The following is a 17,259-nucleotide window of genomic DNA, read 5'->3' on the forward strand; positions in this document are numbered from 1 at the left end:
GAGTTGTCCACAGCTGCCTGCTTGCACTACACCACTTCCCTAGAATCCTCACCTGCTGTCTTCCCATCTCCCAACAGTTTGCTGGAGAAGATTGAGCAGGAAACGTGGCGGGAGACTGGAATCTCTTTTGTTACATCAGTTACGCGTCTCATGGAGCGGCTGCTTGACTACAGGTATCTACCAACAACAGCAATATATTCTAAGTATAAGAAGATTGTAAAGAGGTAGTACCGGGTTTCTTTTCTACAGGGATTATTTTTATTGTTTATCAAACTGCATGGGCCTCTGACAGCAAGTATTAAGCAAGCCTAACTCACTGCTGCTGGGTTCTGAGCAAAAATCTGAATTCCTCATCTCTAGAGCCCCAGTTCTCATTCCTGTATGCTCGTTCCTGATAACAGCAAAGGTGAAGACATTTTTTAGTTCGTAGTTCTGTACTCAGGTTTATTCAGGTTGCTAAATGATTAATTCCTTCTATTACTGGCATGGTCTCATCTAGTTCAGCAAAATAGATGCTAAATGCAGGAATGATCTCAAATGCCTTGCTGAGCCAAGATGTGCTGAATGCCTCATCGAGACATGCAGGGCTGGAAAACTTTCCATCTGAGGAAAGTCTGGCATGTCAGCTGGTGACTCATGTGTGCAAGACCCCACTATAAATTAGGCATCCTTTGTTTAGTTTTAGACTGAAGTTTGCAGGACTATTGTGTTAATACAGCTGAATTTTGATTGAGTTACAAAAAAATATTTTAACTTTATACACTCAGACAGAGTTGTTTTTATGGAATGATAGACAATTTGAAACTATATAGAACTGCCCCAAATATTTCTATCTTTAGCCTACTGACAGGCGTTCAAGCAATTGTTTCTTCTGCTGCTGCTCATTATAGGTGAAACCCTGTAACTCGGCTGGGTATTCTGCAATCCCAAATCCTTTTCTGTGCTCTTCAGTTTGCTCTTTTTGTTACCCTTTACCAGTTTGATCCAATCTGCTGTTTGTTTCCTGACAACAGCTGCTGTACCACTCCTATGCTAGACCAGGTATCTGAGACACATCTAAAGGGAACTTCCTTTTTTAAATGAAATCTGCTATCAATGCAACTTTGATACACAGATATACATATTCATGCTTAAGTAAGGAACAGATGCCAGTTTTTAATTGATTTTTAATACACAGCAGATTTTTTCATTCCCAGGAGAGAACAGGGAACTGCATCAGTATTTGGAAATACACGGGCATCTTCTGGAGTCCAGCTGACAGTCCCAAGACAGTTTGCTGTGTCACTGCTTTAATTTTTTTCCTCTTTTTCACAAATGAATGTGACTTTCAAAGTAAAAATCAGTAATTTCTAATATATTCTAATTTATTCCTCTAAATTCCTCTAAATTTCTAATAGACCCTCTAAAATGTTCCAGAAACTAAAGATAAATTTTGGATTTAACTTACTTATGAAAAAAATAGTGAACTAGTCCGTATTACTAGTGGCATATCTTTCAGCATGCTGAAAGGAAGCTAATCCGTTGACTAGGTAACCAACTAAACATTACGCCGGGATAAAAAAATAGGTTTTCACCTTTATAGTAGATCTCATTCAGATAATTTTTGGCCACTATTATCTGATTTTTATTCAGATTCTTGTAAGAAATTAAATAGCAGTCATATCAGGTGCTTCTTAGATCAAGCATGTAAGGGGACACTCAGTTCTCATATCATTTAAGCCATAATATGGGAATTTATCTTAGAGTAACTTTTATAAAATAAAGGATATGATTACCTGTTCTTTGTGATCCAAGAAAACTCTCTGGAGGATAAGATAGCTTCAAATTTATTTTAAAAGGACTTCTTTTGCAGATGTATGTTTCAACATTGCTCTGCTTTCTTAGGGACTGTATGAAAGGAGATGAAACAGAAAACAAGAAAATTGGCTGCACTGTTAACCTCATGGTAAAGCCGTTTCCTTTATCTCTTTGTGGTGCTGTGCCGTGTTGTCAAAATTGGGTTGGGATGGAAATCTGTGTCAGGCAAGGGTGGCTTCAGAATCCCAGCACTGGGGTGGCGGAACAGAACAGGGACTGTGAGGATCCCCTGGGGGTCTCTAGCCCAGCCCTGCCTCAGGCGGGGCGGGTAGGTCAGGTCCCTCGGGCCGTACAGCTGAGCTCCGAGAGCCCTGGTGCCAGAGGCTCGACAGCCTCGCTCGCCTTTTCCTTCAGCTTTTGACTGCCTTCATTCAGGGGGATGGGGTGGGGGCTGTGAAGCAATAAAATTAGTGAGTTAAACCAGTGTGAATGTATTACTTTTCTTTTAGGCTAATGACATATTTTGTTTTCAATAACCTTATACACACACAGATGCTGCTGATTATCTTGAATGACAAAAGAGTCTCAGTGAGAATAATGACTCGCTCTTTCTTTCACAGAATTTCTATAAATCTGAAATCAACAAGGAAGAGATGTACATCCGCTACATCCACAAGCTGTGTGACATGCACTTACAGGCTGAAAACTATACAGGTTAGTAAGGCACCATATGCTTGAAATCCTGGTGAAAGTTTTTGACTCTCCCAGTGTTACACTCAAACATCTGATGTATCCTTTTGGAAAAAGAGTCGGTTAGGGCCGTTGGGAAGATAAGAAGCTGGAGTCCAGCTCATTCCCTCAAGTCAAATAATGTACGTCCGTGCCCACACACCCATACAACTACTCCATTACGCTCCAGATTCTACATTTAAGTGTCCTGTGAGGAAGACTGATCAAAAGAATCACAGCAGTGGAATCAAATGTAGAGGAAGATTAATATCACAAAACCACTGTTAGATTACAATTTGCCATACTTCCTTGCACTGTAGTATTTAGGGAGCACTTAGAAAGTGTGTAGACTTAACTGTGTTGTCCAAGCTCTGTTCACAGCTGCAGGCCCCCCGAATCTAGTTACATACCTGAGTATCTGATATATGACTGTGCTTTCAAATCAAGTAGCTAGCAACAAGAAACTTGGCAGATTTGTACCTAAAAATTAGGTTCATAGGAAACAGCTTTGTGCTGCTATTTTAAGTAATAGAATAATGTAATGTTCATCTAAGACTTCAGAATGTTTTCTCAACTTGTAAATCAGGAATGCCAGGCTGTTTAAGAAGCAGCTCTAGTGACCTTTCAACCCATTGCTTGTCTTTATTTGTTGTGATTGATTCAATGTTCAATAACTGCATTTCCAACAGAGGCTGCATTTACTTTGCTTTTGTACTGTGAGTTGCTTCAGTGGGAGGACAGACCTCTGAGAGAGTTCCTGCATTACCCATCTCAGTCAGAGTGGCAACGTAAGGAAGGTCTGTGCCGTAAGATTATCCATTACTTCAACAAAGGGAAGGTATGCCAACTTCTTCTCTCTTCCAGCAGCTTCCTTCCCTTTTCCTGACTTACATAGGGCTTGCAAGCCTATCATCTCTGTTCAGTAGTCTGGAAGTAAATTTGTATCACAAGGTTTTATAGCTTGGCAAATTGTTTCTTGGCTCTCTGAACAAAAAAAAAAAACAGATGAGCCACTGGATATGGGTATTTCATTACGCCAAACGTTTGGAACTAGTTTAAGCAGGCCAACAGGAAAAACACCAAAACATTTTTATACCTTTAAACCAAACTTTGGACCACCTGCTACAGCAGAAAGGTCTATGAATGCCAGTTCCTTAGCTTTGAGGGGGCAGGACTGCATTTTGTAGTTAATCTGTGGAAATTGCTGTGTTATGAGTCACATTAGGACTTGTTTTGTTTCTAACCTATAGAAGTAAACGGCAGGCAATGCACTGTAGGAGTCCTTTTATTAAAAAAGATTTAAGTCTCTTCAGTGTCACTGTTATTTTAAAGTGCCTTTCAATTACAATGCCATTTCATCCGTTGCAGAAGAAGAAAATCAGTACATTTCAATTTCAGATATTCGGTATGTTTTTCATACAATAAATATTTTTTAAAAAATTACTGCAGATGTAGGTGTTATAGTCCCTTGTGTCGTGGTGTTTTGGGAACATTTCAGTGGTGAACCTTAAAAGTGGTATCATCTGTCAGAATATTTTCAAATTTTTCCCTTCTTTAGAAGAATTCCTACAGCTTATATTATTGGAAGATGGCATCTCTATGTGTGCCTCGGGGTTGGTTTTGCCTGTGATAGCAGTGACAGTGGCATTAAATGCAAATGCAGTTTGATTCATACGGGCTTGCCATTCCAGATAATTCTTTCCTAGCCCAGATAATAGAAAGTTGCATATGGCAGAGACATTCTTTACAGAACCTGCAAAAGGAAGGCAGATTCCTGCATGTAGGAAGAAGTGGCCTATATAGGAGGAAGTGATGAAGGAGAACTGGGGGAGGGGAGAATAGAACTGTTCTTTTGTAATAATACTATATATGGTTCTCTTTAGTTTCAGAAATGTTCAGGGTTTTTCAGACTGCACTTAAAAAAAATGAATTACTGACGTGCAAATATTGCTGTACTGTACTGTCGTGACTAGGCAAAGATGATACAGAGACTATGTAAAACAAGTGAGCCTGGATTTTTGACAAAAACAGGCAATCCATATATGCACTGAAAGGGAGTAAAAACTTGACAGATGTAATTTTGCTGTAAAACTCCTAGCGTATTATAGAGTGTTAACCTCTTGAGGTTTTTTCCCCGCTGGATGTTTTTGGAGTTACTTGACTTTGTGTTTTAATCCTCCTTTATTATAAATGGTAGCTGAATGACTAAATAATCCACTTAAGTAGTGTGTATGTCACTCAAACTATGGAAGTGAAAGATGCTGAGAAGCCAAATCCTGCTGCCGCCTTCCAGCCCTCTTTCTGTTGCTCTGTAACAGGGAACAGCTCAGGGGCTGCAAGAAACTCGCTTCCCTCAACTTGTGTCAGGTATTTTCTTTCTGGACCACCCTAAGAAGGTCCCTCCTCAGGCCCTGGAGTGGGATTTGTTGCTCTGTGTCCTGCAGTTACGTTTCTAGAGTGAAGTTTCTCATGCTGCTCCTGGCATCTTCCACTATGTAAAGGGGGCCAAAGCAGGCAGAAGAGGGTGTAACGATTCTGCACTGCTTAATGGGAAAACTTCAGCACAGGAATGGGGGAAAACTGTGGCCACAAGACTGCCTTTTGAGTCTGACACACCAGCGTGCCAACGGAGGGCACGAGTGGTGGCACCGGTGGCGGGGCCCGCGGCGGGGCTGGCGCTGGGTGCAGAGCTGAGTAGCGCCCGTCATAACCGCGTTGTCAGTAGCAGCCGCATGCTGGGGAGGAACAAGGGGTCCCCAAACGCTTCTAGCCACCTTCTGGTTGTGTGCTCCTTCCTACTGATTTCTGCTGTGCTTTGAAATGGTTTGTGGCTCAGTTGGCCCTGTGTGCAAGGGCATAACTTTAAATGAAAATTATTTTTTTTTTTAGCTCACAACTACAATTTTGTCTGTTAAAACGCGAGGTTTTCTAGTTGAAGACGATCGTGAATGGAACAGTTCGAACCCAATTGATCATGCTTCTGGACAGCAACAGCTTGAAAACTAACAAAGCCTTTTCTGTCAAGTTCCCTGCTAGATTTTATTAGCTAAAAATTCTGACCAGCTCCCACCACAGCAGCACGGTGTGTTCTCCTTAGCACCAGCCAAGTGCTGTGAGAGACCCAAAGCTACTTCGAAAGCAGTTCATTTTTAGATCGTATGCTCCATACCCAACATCTGAACTAATTTCTCTTGTGCACCCCCATGTGAATCGTATTTCCAAAAGAAATCTGCACACTGGGGTGTGAGTAAATAAAGGCTGCCATTCATGTTGATTGTCTCTGTGCCTCCTTGTGTGCAGTCAGTGGTGCTCAACTGAGAGTTGCTGGTGCAACAGGAGAAAGATGCAAGAAATATCATGTGAATGTGCTTTTCAAGTGAAGGACATAACATGTACAATGTGCAAACAGATCAGATGTTGGCAAAACAGAAAACAGTAACAAGGGAAATTAACAGTGGAGACATTAGGAAATAATTTGAAGGGGGAAGAAGGGTGCTTTAGGGGGAAGTGACACTTGCATAGCACATGGAAATACATACTAAATTTCTACACTGTGAAGATGGTACTCATTAACATCACAGATTTTAAAACTGAGGATCCCAGTGACTTGGGTATTCATTCATTATCTTTTCCTTTCAAATATCTGCAGACTCTTTTCTTTCTAAGAAGTTACCTATATATTGTGTTCCTTCGCTTCTCTATCTCATATTGTATCTACAGAATATTTAGCTAGCACAGTGGGATTTCTCTGTAGAAGTCTTAACTGAAACAAAGAGAGAAAGCCTGAGTTGGGATGACAAGGAATAGCATCAGAGTACATGTAGAAGAGCCGGTATAAAGAGAAATGAGATGTGGTTACCTGTTGTTAATTTAATTCACATCAGAAAAGGAACATGAACAGGTTACATCTTTAGGATCACCTCAAGGGAAGACAGCCAGCTAGCTTTCTGATTCTGTCTGGAAGACAGATTAGAGAACTATGTAGGCTTTAGCCACAGCATTCCATTTGGAAGCAAGATTCTGCTCACACTCTGTGACAAAATCTATTTATTCCTGGCCAGGTGTTTCAGAAGAGAGTTTTCTTTTCCATTCTTCCAAGTAAATACAGATCAGCTAAGGACTGAAAATCTCTGTATAAGATCTCTGTAAAGAATGTTGAAACCTATAAAAAACAGCAACAGTGTTTGTGTTTGCAGATATAAACACTTAACTGGTTAATGTTGTTGATCTCAGTGCAGTGTATCAGTTTGTATGTCATGGTGACAACCCACAGCAAAAATCTTGGTAATTTGAGATCACAGAAACCCAAGTAATATTCTGAATAGTCAAGTAACTGGTCTTCCAGTCCATTTCCTATTGTATGTATTGTATTTACCTAAATAAAACTCAGGCTTCCCATCATCCCAAAATACTAATGCTGTCAGAATACCCAAAATGATTCTGAAAGAATCTTTTACTTAGCAAGTACTTATGTAAGTTTTTGTAATTTACTGAAGCCAAAGAGATGTAGGATCATTATTTTTGCCTTTTTAGTTCTTACAACTACCCCTTTTAATAGAAAAGGTTCTTACACTTACTGGGTTTGCTATTCAGAGATAAACAGCTTTGCTATTATTGAGGATGAAAGAACAGAAACTGCGAATGTATGTGCATCAAGGGAAGCATTGTAAAGTACCTAATACACTAAATCAAACAGTGCAGAGATTCACTTTTATAAGTGAAGGTACATGTAACAAGAAAAATTTATGTCTGTATTAAATGCTAATATTTTACATAATTACTGTTGATTACCATTACCGATAGTTTACAATATTGCTATTAATATTCTTAAAACTCGAGGTGTAACTCACTTGGGTCTAACTCACACATTAATTTTGTTTTCACTGCAACAGCATCCCAGTTAGAACAAGCAGCAAGTTAGCCCAGTAATGCATAAAAGTGAATCCAATAAAGTTCAGCTGAGACCTTGGTGTTCTATGAGTATGGTACGGAACAGTCATTCCCCCCAAAGGTGTCCAGTCTATGCAGGTAGAAGATGATGGGAGAGGAGATTTCAGCTCAGGGGTGTGAAATGAGCACTCCAGAGAAGCCAGGTGGGGTAAGGGGGAGCCTCCTCACAGGCGGGTGCGCACAGGCTGGGCCTCCTCCTTCCTGGCTGCCGAGGGAGACCGGAACGGCAACTAGGGAAGATGATTGTGTGCAGACTGTCAGGGGAACAGATGAGGTTTGCTTTCAGTTCTGAATACAGCTGTTCCGTTAGTGGGATGGTGCAGGTCTGTCCTGGGGGTGTCTGTCCCTCGCCGTGAGTGTTTCCCGGGTTTGGTGCTCTCAGGAGGCGGCGGCAGCCCAGGGGGGGAGTGCTGAGCTGGGGGCTAGGCCTGAACCCTTCGCTTCAGGGAGTCCTAGTGCAGAGAGCAAAGGACATGTGGGGGTGGGGTGAAGGGGTGTCTAACAAGAAGAAAAATTGTCAGCGGTATTAATCTTTCTCCAAATTATTTTCCCAGTCTCATGAGTGAACTGTCAGTAATGGGCAGCATGTGTGTGTAATTTCAGTGGAACATATGCCTGCATTACCATCTTGCAGAAGGAATTAATCTGATATTTAATGGAAACTGTTTCATCACGTTCCATTTTCACATCTAATCCCTGACATTTCATAGAAAATTAATTCCCAGAATTGAGTTTCCATATTCCCCTCATCTGAGTTGGCAACAATATTCCGTTTGCTGTGAGTGTGATTTGCATTGCTTTCACAGAGCTGGGAGTTTGGCATCCCGCTGTGCAGAGAACTGGCCATACAGTATGAGAGTCTCTATGATTATCAGAGCCTCAGCTGGATTCGGGTAAGTAGCAGCAGTTCCTCTCCTTGCAGACTCCCATGTCATTCCCCAGGGAATTTTGTTCTCCTCTCAGAACATTCTGAACTCAAAAAAACAGTCATATTCCCTATACAGCTCCCTGCATTTATAGCGACTCCTTTGCATTGAATCATTTTGATGACTTTGTAGGTCCGCTGAAGTAACTGCTAGCAGGAAAATCCCATGAGTATGTCGAGACAGCACACACACGGGTGCTGGGATTGCTGTTGCAGTTCAGATTTTTATATATTTTTGCATAAAATATCTTTTTTTATTTCTTTCCTAAACAATATATATTGATACTTCATTTTAATTCCAAAACTATCAAGGGCAGCTCATGCCTCAGTTGACATAAGAGGAACAAGAGACAAAGAATGGAGAAGGCAAACTATGGCACCCCTACCAACTTACAAGAATCTGGTCCTCCAGTAAAACCAAACACATGATGAAATCGGGGCTCGTTTGCAGCATTATGCTTCAGTCACAGAAAGTTGAAGTTCTGGTTGTTATTTAAAAACTTTATGGATGTTAAAATAGCTCAGCTGCTTTTGTCCCCTGGAGTAGCATGTGTATATCCAAATTTACTATTTATGCGATGTGGAAGTATTCTTATACACAGTGGTTTAAATTTTCTTTAAAAGTCGAATTCATTCTGATCTGAAGATACAGGTCTAACTAGGTCTCATGAACTGCACTTCTGAAGAACCTGTTTTCTTCAAAGCGGCCCTGAGAAGAGTAGGGGTGGCCATGGGTTGTGCACTGCGTGTTGTACACATCTAAAATAGGGCAGTGTGAAAAACTGATCCTGGTGTACAGGCAATACCGTATCAGTAAAGTGATCATAAATGATAAGCAAATAAACTTACTGTCATGCATCAAGACTTTCTTTCCTAAAATATCAGTAAATTAGTTAATTTTACTGGCTCTTTATTACTTGGATTAATTGGCTGGCAGGTGAAGAGCATCTCAGCTGATCAGTTTAACCAGGTCACTCATCCTTTTGCTTACCTGAGTGTGATGTTTTCTGTTCAGGTTTCCTAAATCTGAACTGTGTTGACCTGAACTCACCTGGATTTCTCCCCACTCTAAAGAATCTTCCTCTATGCCACTCGCATTATTCAGTGCATTCCTTTACTCTTCCTGCAGTGATTTTGAGAGCTTCTCCCGTTTAGAGAAGGAGTTAATATCTGTGCAAACCAAGAACCAAACCTTGATGCAACACTTAAGTCAAAGCTGCTGTCAGGGTTCTCTGCAGCAGAAGCAATGATGTCAGACTGATTCTTCTCATAAAAAAGCTCTTTTCGCTGTAGTGCAGTTCCTGTGAGCATTTCAACTCAGATTCAGTTTGGCAGGAGGTCTTGAAATCCCACTCCTGATGTAAACGCTAGCACAGTGCCACCAAACTAATAATTAGAACTAGAGAAAAGTCCTTTCACTTTTTTCAAATCCCATTTTTCTTCAATGTTAAACCTACTGGTGCACAGAGCTGTTAGAAGATTTAATTTTGTTTCACCCTCTTTCATGCCCCTCAACTCAATTAAAGCAAAACCAACTGAATTGGTAACTTTCCCGACAGTGGTATAGATTTTGAGTTGTAGGAGAGAATAGGACACTGTGAGACAGGCAACATAGTTCTTAATCTCAGCTTTGCCATTAATTCTGCAATGCAAAAAAAATTAAAATTTAAAATGAGATACAACAGAAAAATTTCCAAAAAGGTAAAATGAGTATGATGATACTGTAGCCTGTCCCACCATGTAGACTGTTTAATTAATAATTTTTATCTTCAACAGAATTTTGGTCTTTTCATAAAAAACTGTGGAGGCAAAAGAGTAACGTGATATTTTAATGTATCTTGAGAGTCTAATGTTTTAAGTGCAGCTTTAAGGGTTGTTTGATAGCAGCTATCTTTTTTCTCCACAGAAAATGGAAGCTACGTATTATGATAATATCATGGAACAGCAGCGCTTAGAACCTGAATTTTTCAGAGTTGGTTTTTATGGTCGGAAATTCCCATTTTTCCTGCGGGTAAGCCAGAGTTATACAAAATATGACAAAGTGACCAGGCTCGGAGCAGCAGTTAAGGCTTTGTATTTTTGTTGTGAAGATATGATGTCTGCCATTCAGCTTAATTTTTTTATGCCTGCACAAGTGGAAACAGCTTTGGGCCGAACTGAAGGATGTGGTCCATTGGGAATGTTCTTAGGAACAGATCAGAAATGTGACTCATGCCTATGTGTATTTTTGACAATCTGCAGATGCAGCACAAACTGCCTCTATATTAAGCAAAACGCTATATTGCAGCAGTGCTGGGTCATTACTGAAATAATTTCCATCACTTTAAATTATCACGCTTTAAAAAGTCTCACATGACAGCAGGATTCTAATACCAGACTGATGACTCTCTTACGCTATCTGCAAGTGAAAATTGCCTCTCTCTTCAACAAAAGCCTCGCAGCTTCTCCAGACCCATCCTCACTTTGAGCTTACTGTCTGCTGGTGTATACAGCATCAGCTGGGTCTGAAATCCATTTAAAAAGTAAAATTATCTTCTTTTCCTAATGAGGAATCAAACTGAAAATGGATATTTATTCACACAATGTCTTGTTGCTAGTTCAGAGCAAGGAAGGAATACAATCTGACAACTGCTGTAACAGCTGTCTGAAAATTGATGGTAGATGCCATCTAGCTTGACAGGACAAGCTCGCCTGAAACGTGCTTTCGGAGACCAGAGGTGCATGTCTTATGCCCTCTTTAGAGAAATGGTTTGACAAGAGGTGGCACCACTCCTGAGTTGTACAGCAAGAAGCTACAAACACCAAACTGTGTACCATTTTGCAAACTGCAGCCTTAAATTTCCCTCTGATTACTAAGTTGTTGGGGGTTTTTTAACTGGCTTTTAAACACTGGTGTTTCATGCCAGTCTTTTAACAGAAACACAGGCAAGGGAAGTAAAGGCAAGTTGGAATTAATAAAGGTGAAAATACCAGTGGATAAAGGGTGGCTTCATGTTGTTCAAAGATGAAGTTAACAGTGCCGTAATGTAGCAGCCTGAATCAGCGTGTAGAACGCACCTGCAGAGGAATCCGAGGAAGTGACAAGTGTTGCGGCATGAAGCAGTAGCTACCCCTTCGTGACAGCCTCCAGAGAAAACTGACAATTTCTTTTTTTATATCTAACAACAGATGCTTCAGAAAATACATGACAACAAAGCAATTATGGCATGTAAGCATTGCTACAGTTGAAGTGTAGTATCAGTGAATCCAGCTTAGCTTATTATATTATGGACCCTACCGGTTTATTGTGGATCCTGCATGGCCTCTGTGTTTAACACCGCACAAGTTTTCAGTGCACAGCACTTACTCCTTGCACAATGGTGTAACGGTATGGATACTTGGCTGGAGACATGAAGAGCGAACACGAGCGTACATAATTATAATCCTTGTTAATTCTGCAATTATATTTGGTAGCAGTACTTCTGATAGCAGATTACTAATGTAGCAATCTCGTTAAAAGTCATCCTCCTCCTTTCTCTCTCTAATGATCCATACAGCATACACGTTGCGGAGCACAGACTAAGCCCATTAGCAAGCACATCAGCATGGATCACACTAAAGAGATTGGAAGCAGTTATTCTAGAGAAGAAGAAGATGTACACGGATTTAAAATTTCCAAATGGACACGGAAGTGTTTTAAACTGATCAAATAACTCCAAGCCCTTTTCTCATTTATTTTTCTATTGCTGTATAGCCTAAGACAGAAAAAAACAACTTCTTTCTGCATCTTTGATTTTGAAGACCCTTTGTCTAGAAGAGTCATTGTTCACGTTCCTGTGATCTCTGCGTCTATTTCTAGCCATCCTGCATAAGTAAATTAAAACTGTCCATGTCTTTCACTTACTAGAAGTTCAAGTAAGGCCTGACAAGAAGCCATGTTGAGAGATCTTGTGTTGGCATCTGTCTGAAAAGTCCATTAAATTTAGCTTTGAGGTGTTTTCAGGGCATTATTTTTAGAATCACAATAACTTCATTTATAGGCTTACAGTTTTCTGGATTGCTGCCATCAAAAGCTAAAATAGAAAATGCAGTTAAGTGTCATGAAGAGATTCACCTTTAAACATGGACTCACTCCAAATTTAATAATAGCTGCAAAGTTTGAGCATTACAGACTGAACTGTCAAGATTCATCATACAGTTTTTCTCCCGGTTCATCGGTTGCTGTGACTGATGCATGCAGTGTGACATATGTCACAGCTAGAACATGAGGTCTGTTCCATACAGTTGAAATGCAAAGCCAAAGATAACTGCACTCCTTGGCTGTGTTTTATGATGGGGAGGTGCTCCTTTCTCTTTGATTTTGCTACCAGATCAAGAACTGTGCACCAGAACCTTTTTCCAGAGCATCTAACCAAACATTATTGCACATGCTGCAGCTTCTAAATGCAAGATATGGGACAGGGTGAACTGTTCTTGTTTGCTGGGATCCTTTCTTTGTTTTATGAAGGTGAAAAATCTCCCTGTAGTTCTTGTTATTGTTACGAGAATTAAAACCACCAGAATCAGGGAATTTGCCTGCTTTGATTGGTCTTGCATCAGGAGACGTTACCACCGATGAGAACTGTGTTTTGTGGTAACAGGGTTGAGACACAGGAATACAATCTTGATGACACTGAGGACTTCAGAAATCCTGTATCTTGCTGTTCAGAGTTTGAGGTGGCTCAAAAAAGCATCCAAGAACTCTGCACAAGAGGTTTAATGCCTTAAGAGGCATATCTAAATGCAAGCTTTCCATTACTAGCAGAAATGAAATTTTGTTCAAGAGGAAAGTGCTTTTAGGGCTGAAGGGGAATTTGCTAAGTGGCCGCTGAGAATTCTTAGTAAGGCTTTTCCACGTTACTGCACTATAGACCGGGGAGTTCCTGAAGGACGATCAACATGATCAGAGGTGGATTGTATGGCTGTGACAGTAGAGCAATCATTAATGATTTCTGTGAACAGTTTGTTATGACTTCTCTCTAAGGATAACTGGTAAACTGATAAACATGTATCTCCCTCTGTTCTATGAAATCCTCAGGACTTTTATCCATCTGGTGTAAACTCTTATTTGACAGCAGCTTTCCCAGTGCAGAACAGCCAAGCTGGTGACAGTCTGAAGTTTCGGTTGACATGTTTCAGTACAGTCCATTTAAAAAACAGTCCCTTTTCAGTTGTCTGAGAAGCAATTAAAAGACAGTAGGACTGAATGTTACGTGTGTATGGATCAGAGACATCTTTCTGTTGAGAGATCAGTGGAATAGTCTACCTATAACTTCCTGATGAAATACTTTGTAAAGAAAAAGGAAGAAATAAAATCTATCAGCTGTGTTAAATGCACATTTTACTCTCATATTAGCATTGTCATTTATCTTTGGTTTTGAAGCATTAAAATTTAAAGCGATATAAAAGCTATTAGAATTTAACTTACTTTTAAGGAGACTTAATTTATGCTTGTCCCTCTTGCAGAACAAAGAATATGTGTGTCGGGGCCATGACTACGAGAGGCTGGAAGCCTTCCAGCAGAGGATGTTGAGCGAGTTCCCACAGGCCATTGCAATGCAGCATCCAAACCACCCAGATGACTCCATACTGCAGTGTGATGCCCAGTGTATCCTTCAGTGAAAGGGAACCCTACGATCAGAACTGTAATAGAGCACAAAGGAGGAAGGTATAGAAAAGGTCATCAGCTTGGATCCCTCGGTTCCTGAGTGCCTTAGGTAGGGTAGTTATGGCAAAGCTGTAAACCTGTCTACAGCTGATGCGAAGTGGTTCACTGCACTATGTATTGTTGGAGGGAACGGTCACTCGTTACTTGGAGTAATGCAGGTCATATCTGATGGGTAAGGGAAATAGCTGTGCTTGGTCACATCCCTGTTTTAACCTTTACCAACGTCATTCTTCTCACTGTTAATCTGTACTGTGATTTGATGCAACCAGTACAGTGCTATATACATTTAAGGACTGAACCACGTAACGTGTAATGGGTCTGCAGAGACTTTTGGAGATTTGAGTCAGGGGAACACGGCTGTTTGGCTTGTGTGACATCAGCAAGGATGTTGTGCAGGACTTCAACCGTAAGGACATTGTCAGCATGTGAAGTCTCCTGAAATGGGTTGCTGTTTCTCAGTTGTCTTTTAACATGTCCTTTTCACTCTTTGTTACTATAGAACACTGATACTTTCGTAGGCAGAAGGGTTGTTTGTATGTGTATTTTGGTTGGCTTGTTGATGCTTGCAGAGGTCTTGTTTGTAACACTAAGTTTCAACTAGTTCAATTAAACTGGACTGTAAATTGATTAAATTAGGACATTTTTGGTTTGTAGACAAAGCTGAAGTATCTAAGGTGAAATATATCAAAGGGAAATACTGGATATATAGATACCTAAGTACATCAAGATGAATAAAGTTCCTGCACAAATGAGGCACCTAGTTCTAATTAAAACTAATAGGAACTGGATTTTGCTTGCTGTAGGTATTTTGGATGTCTCACTACATACTCTGTGCATCCTCAGGTACCTTCCTTTTCGGTTAACCTGGCTGTGTAGTACTGTAACTCTGTAGACTCTCCTACTAGTTCTATCCTAGTGTTCTGTTGTTTCACTTGCAAGAGTGTTGGAAAACAAAGAGGACGATGACTTTCTGAATTCACCATTCTGTTTCTTCCCAAAGCAGAGAGATCTTTCCTGTTTGATGTCCTGTGACTTTCTTTGACCATATAATTGACAGATTTACAAATCTATGCAGTGACTCCAATCCCAGACAATATAGATGTGCTGCAAATGGACCGTGTCCCTGATCGCATAAAGAGCTTTTACAGAGTCAACAACATCCAGAAATTCCGCTATGACAGGCCCTTCCACAAAGGCCCAAAGGACAAGGAGAATGAATTTAAGGTAGAAGTAGTGAATAAGCAATGTTAAGTTAATTTCTTCAAGGTGAATACCGTCTTGTTATTTTATGCTGATGTAACCTTTCAAGTAATCCTGAGCTGATGACCAAAGATTACTACAGTAACTCAAATAACAAGTAGCTGTGGAGTCCAGTGGTTAAACACCTGACCTGATTAAAGCATTGTCCAGTTTAAAAGTGACTTACTTTAGTGCCAGGAGAAACGCACTTTGAAGCAAGGATGGCGGGTTTTTTTATTTGGCTGGATTTTTTTTTACTGCCATATGTCCACAATATCTTCTTGGTTCCCATGAGAGAATTGGTGGTCAGCCTCTAAAAATTAATAGAAATGTTGAATGTGTTGCTTTAGAGCATACTGAATTCTGGTTGTGTTGTTCAAGTGACTTACAGCATGACATTCTGCAAAATAGGTTAATGCTCGGGAGGTTAATATATTATTTTCTGAACTTTTCCCCCTTTGCACCTGTACTAAGAGTACAGATGATGTGATTGTGATTCACTGTGTACCTCACATCCCAAATTACTCTTTGCAGAGCTTGTGGATTGAACGTACCACTCTGACCTTGACTCACAGTCTGCCTGGGATCTCTCGTTGGTTTGAAGTGGAGAGAAGAGAACTGGTAACATTCATAGTTCCTGTAACTGGAGTTTGAAATGATGAGTTACTGAGGACATGGGATAGGCAACTTAAAGCTCCTTTGGCTGAAATCTTGCAGTTTAAAGTGACAGAGTTTAGCAATGATGAAGTATGTCCTTCTTCCACCACTTAGTCTAAATAATTGCTGAATGTAAGCGTGGGAATGTAACAGAGTCAAAAGATGGCACAGTGACATTGTTGCCATGTCTTCAGTAAACAGAAGGAAGTTACCACAGCTTGGTGACCGCAAACACAGCATTGCCAACAGGAAAGTTTGTTAATGTAGCTAATTTTTTACAAGCAGTAAAAACTGAGATAGATCACTGAACAATTCTAGAGTATAATTTCATTACAGGGAAGGTAATAAATCTCAGTTAAGTGTCCACGGAATTAAAATATATTTTATTGCCTTTGAGGTTGAAGTAAGTCCTTTGGAAAATGCCATTCAAGTAGTTGAGAACAAAAACCAGGAACTGAGAACACTGATAAGCCAGTACCAGCATAAACAAATGCATGGGAACATTAATCTTCTCAGCATGTGTCTGAATGGAGTGATTGATGCAGCTGTTAATGGGGGAATTGCACGATACCAGGAGGTAAGCCAGGCTCTGCTTCTGAATTTAGTATCACCTTTTTTCAATTTTGTTTCCATTTCTGTTTCAGAGAAAGTATGACTTAATAAGATAAGGCATTTTCATGTACATTATCTAAATATGAGGTTAAAACTCCTGCTTGGTTATTCTGCATCAGTGCTTGCATAGCAGCATGTCAACAGGAGGATCCAAAGGTGGAGCTGGATATTGTGTTGAAGTAGGTATGCCTGGCAGTGGGGTTTCTCAAGAACGAAACTTGGCAGGTAAAAAGAGTGAAGCAGGTGGGGGGGGGGTTTGTGCTGCTTACATTATAAATCCATTTTGCAATAGAGGCAGTGGGACTCATGGTAGTTGAGACTGATTGGGCCTGTAATCAGGAAAAGCCACTAATTTGTGCGACTCAACCATTATTTTTGTTAGCGTAATCTCAGATTCACTGTAACCTTAAAATTATCTTATATGCGGTATGTTTATCTGGCATAATCTTTGGCAAGCTGTTACTTAAAACTCTGCATTGCAAAAGGTAAGTCTAGGGTGAAAAATGGCAGCAGCAGTCCAGGAGCGTGGGACACGTCTTCCCTACAGAGCCACGAAGAGAAGGCTCTTCATGCTTTACATCAGTTACCACTTTACTCAATTTAACTTTAGGCAGTAATGTGAAGGAAACTCTAACATTTAAATAACTGGATGATACAAAGCTTA

The 17,259-nt window shown here is 40.3% G+C and overlaps 1 protein-coding gene across 14 annotated transcripts in view; it reads left to right on the forward strand.

Annotated features, from left to right (window-relative positions):
• DOCK3 (dedicator of cytokinesis 3) overlaps positions 1-17,259 on the forward strand; it is a 228,530-nt gene that overhangs the window by 189,122 nt on the left and 22,149 nt on the right. For all 14 annotated transcript variants that reach the window (XM_080387450.1, XM_080387447.1, XM_080387457.1 and 11 more), the window contains 10 exons: positions 78-173; positions 1,885-1,945; positions 2,418-2,511; positions 3,216-3,364; positions 8,283-8,369; positions 10,308-10,412; positions 13,886-14,027; positions 15,145-15,311; positions 15,861-15,947; positions 16,381-16,560. In XM_080387450.1, coding sequence (XP_080243576.1) covers positions 78-173; positions 1,885-1,945; positions 2,418-2,511; positions 3,216-3,364; positions 8,283-8,369; positions 10,308-10,412; positions 13,886-14,027; positions 15,145-15,311; positions 15,861-15,947; positions 16,381-16,560 — 1,168 coding nt within the window. The remainder of the gene's footprint in view (positions 1-77; positions 174-1,884; positions 1,946-2,417; positions 2,512-3,215; positions 3,365-8,282; positions 8,370-10,307; positions 10,413-13,885; positions 14,028-15,144; positions 15,312-15,860; positions 15,948-16,380; positions 16,561-17,259) is intronic.

The sequence above is a fragment of the Falco punctatus genome (genome assembly GCF_963210335.1).
Source record: "Falco punctatus genome assembly, chromosome: 4".
NCBI classification, from domain to species: Eukaryota; Metazoa; Chordata; class Aves; order Falconiformes; family Falconidae; genus Falco; species Falco punctatus.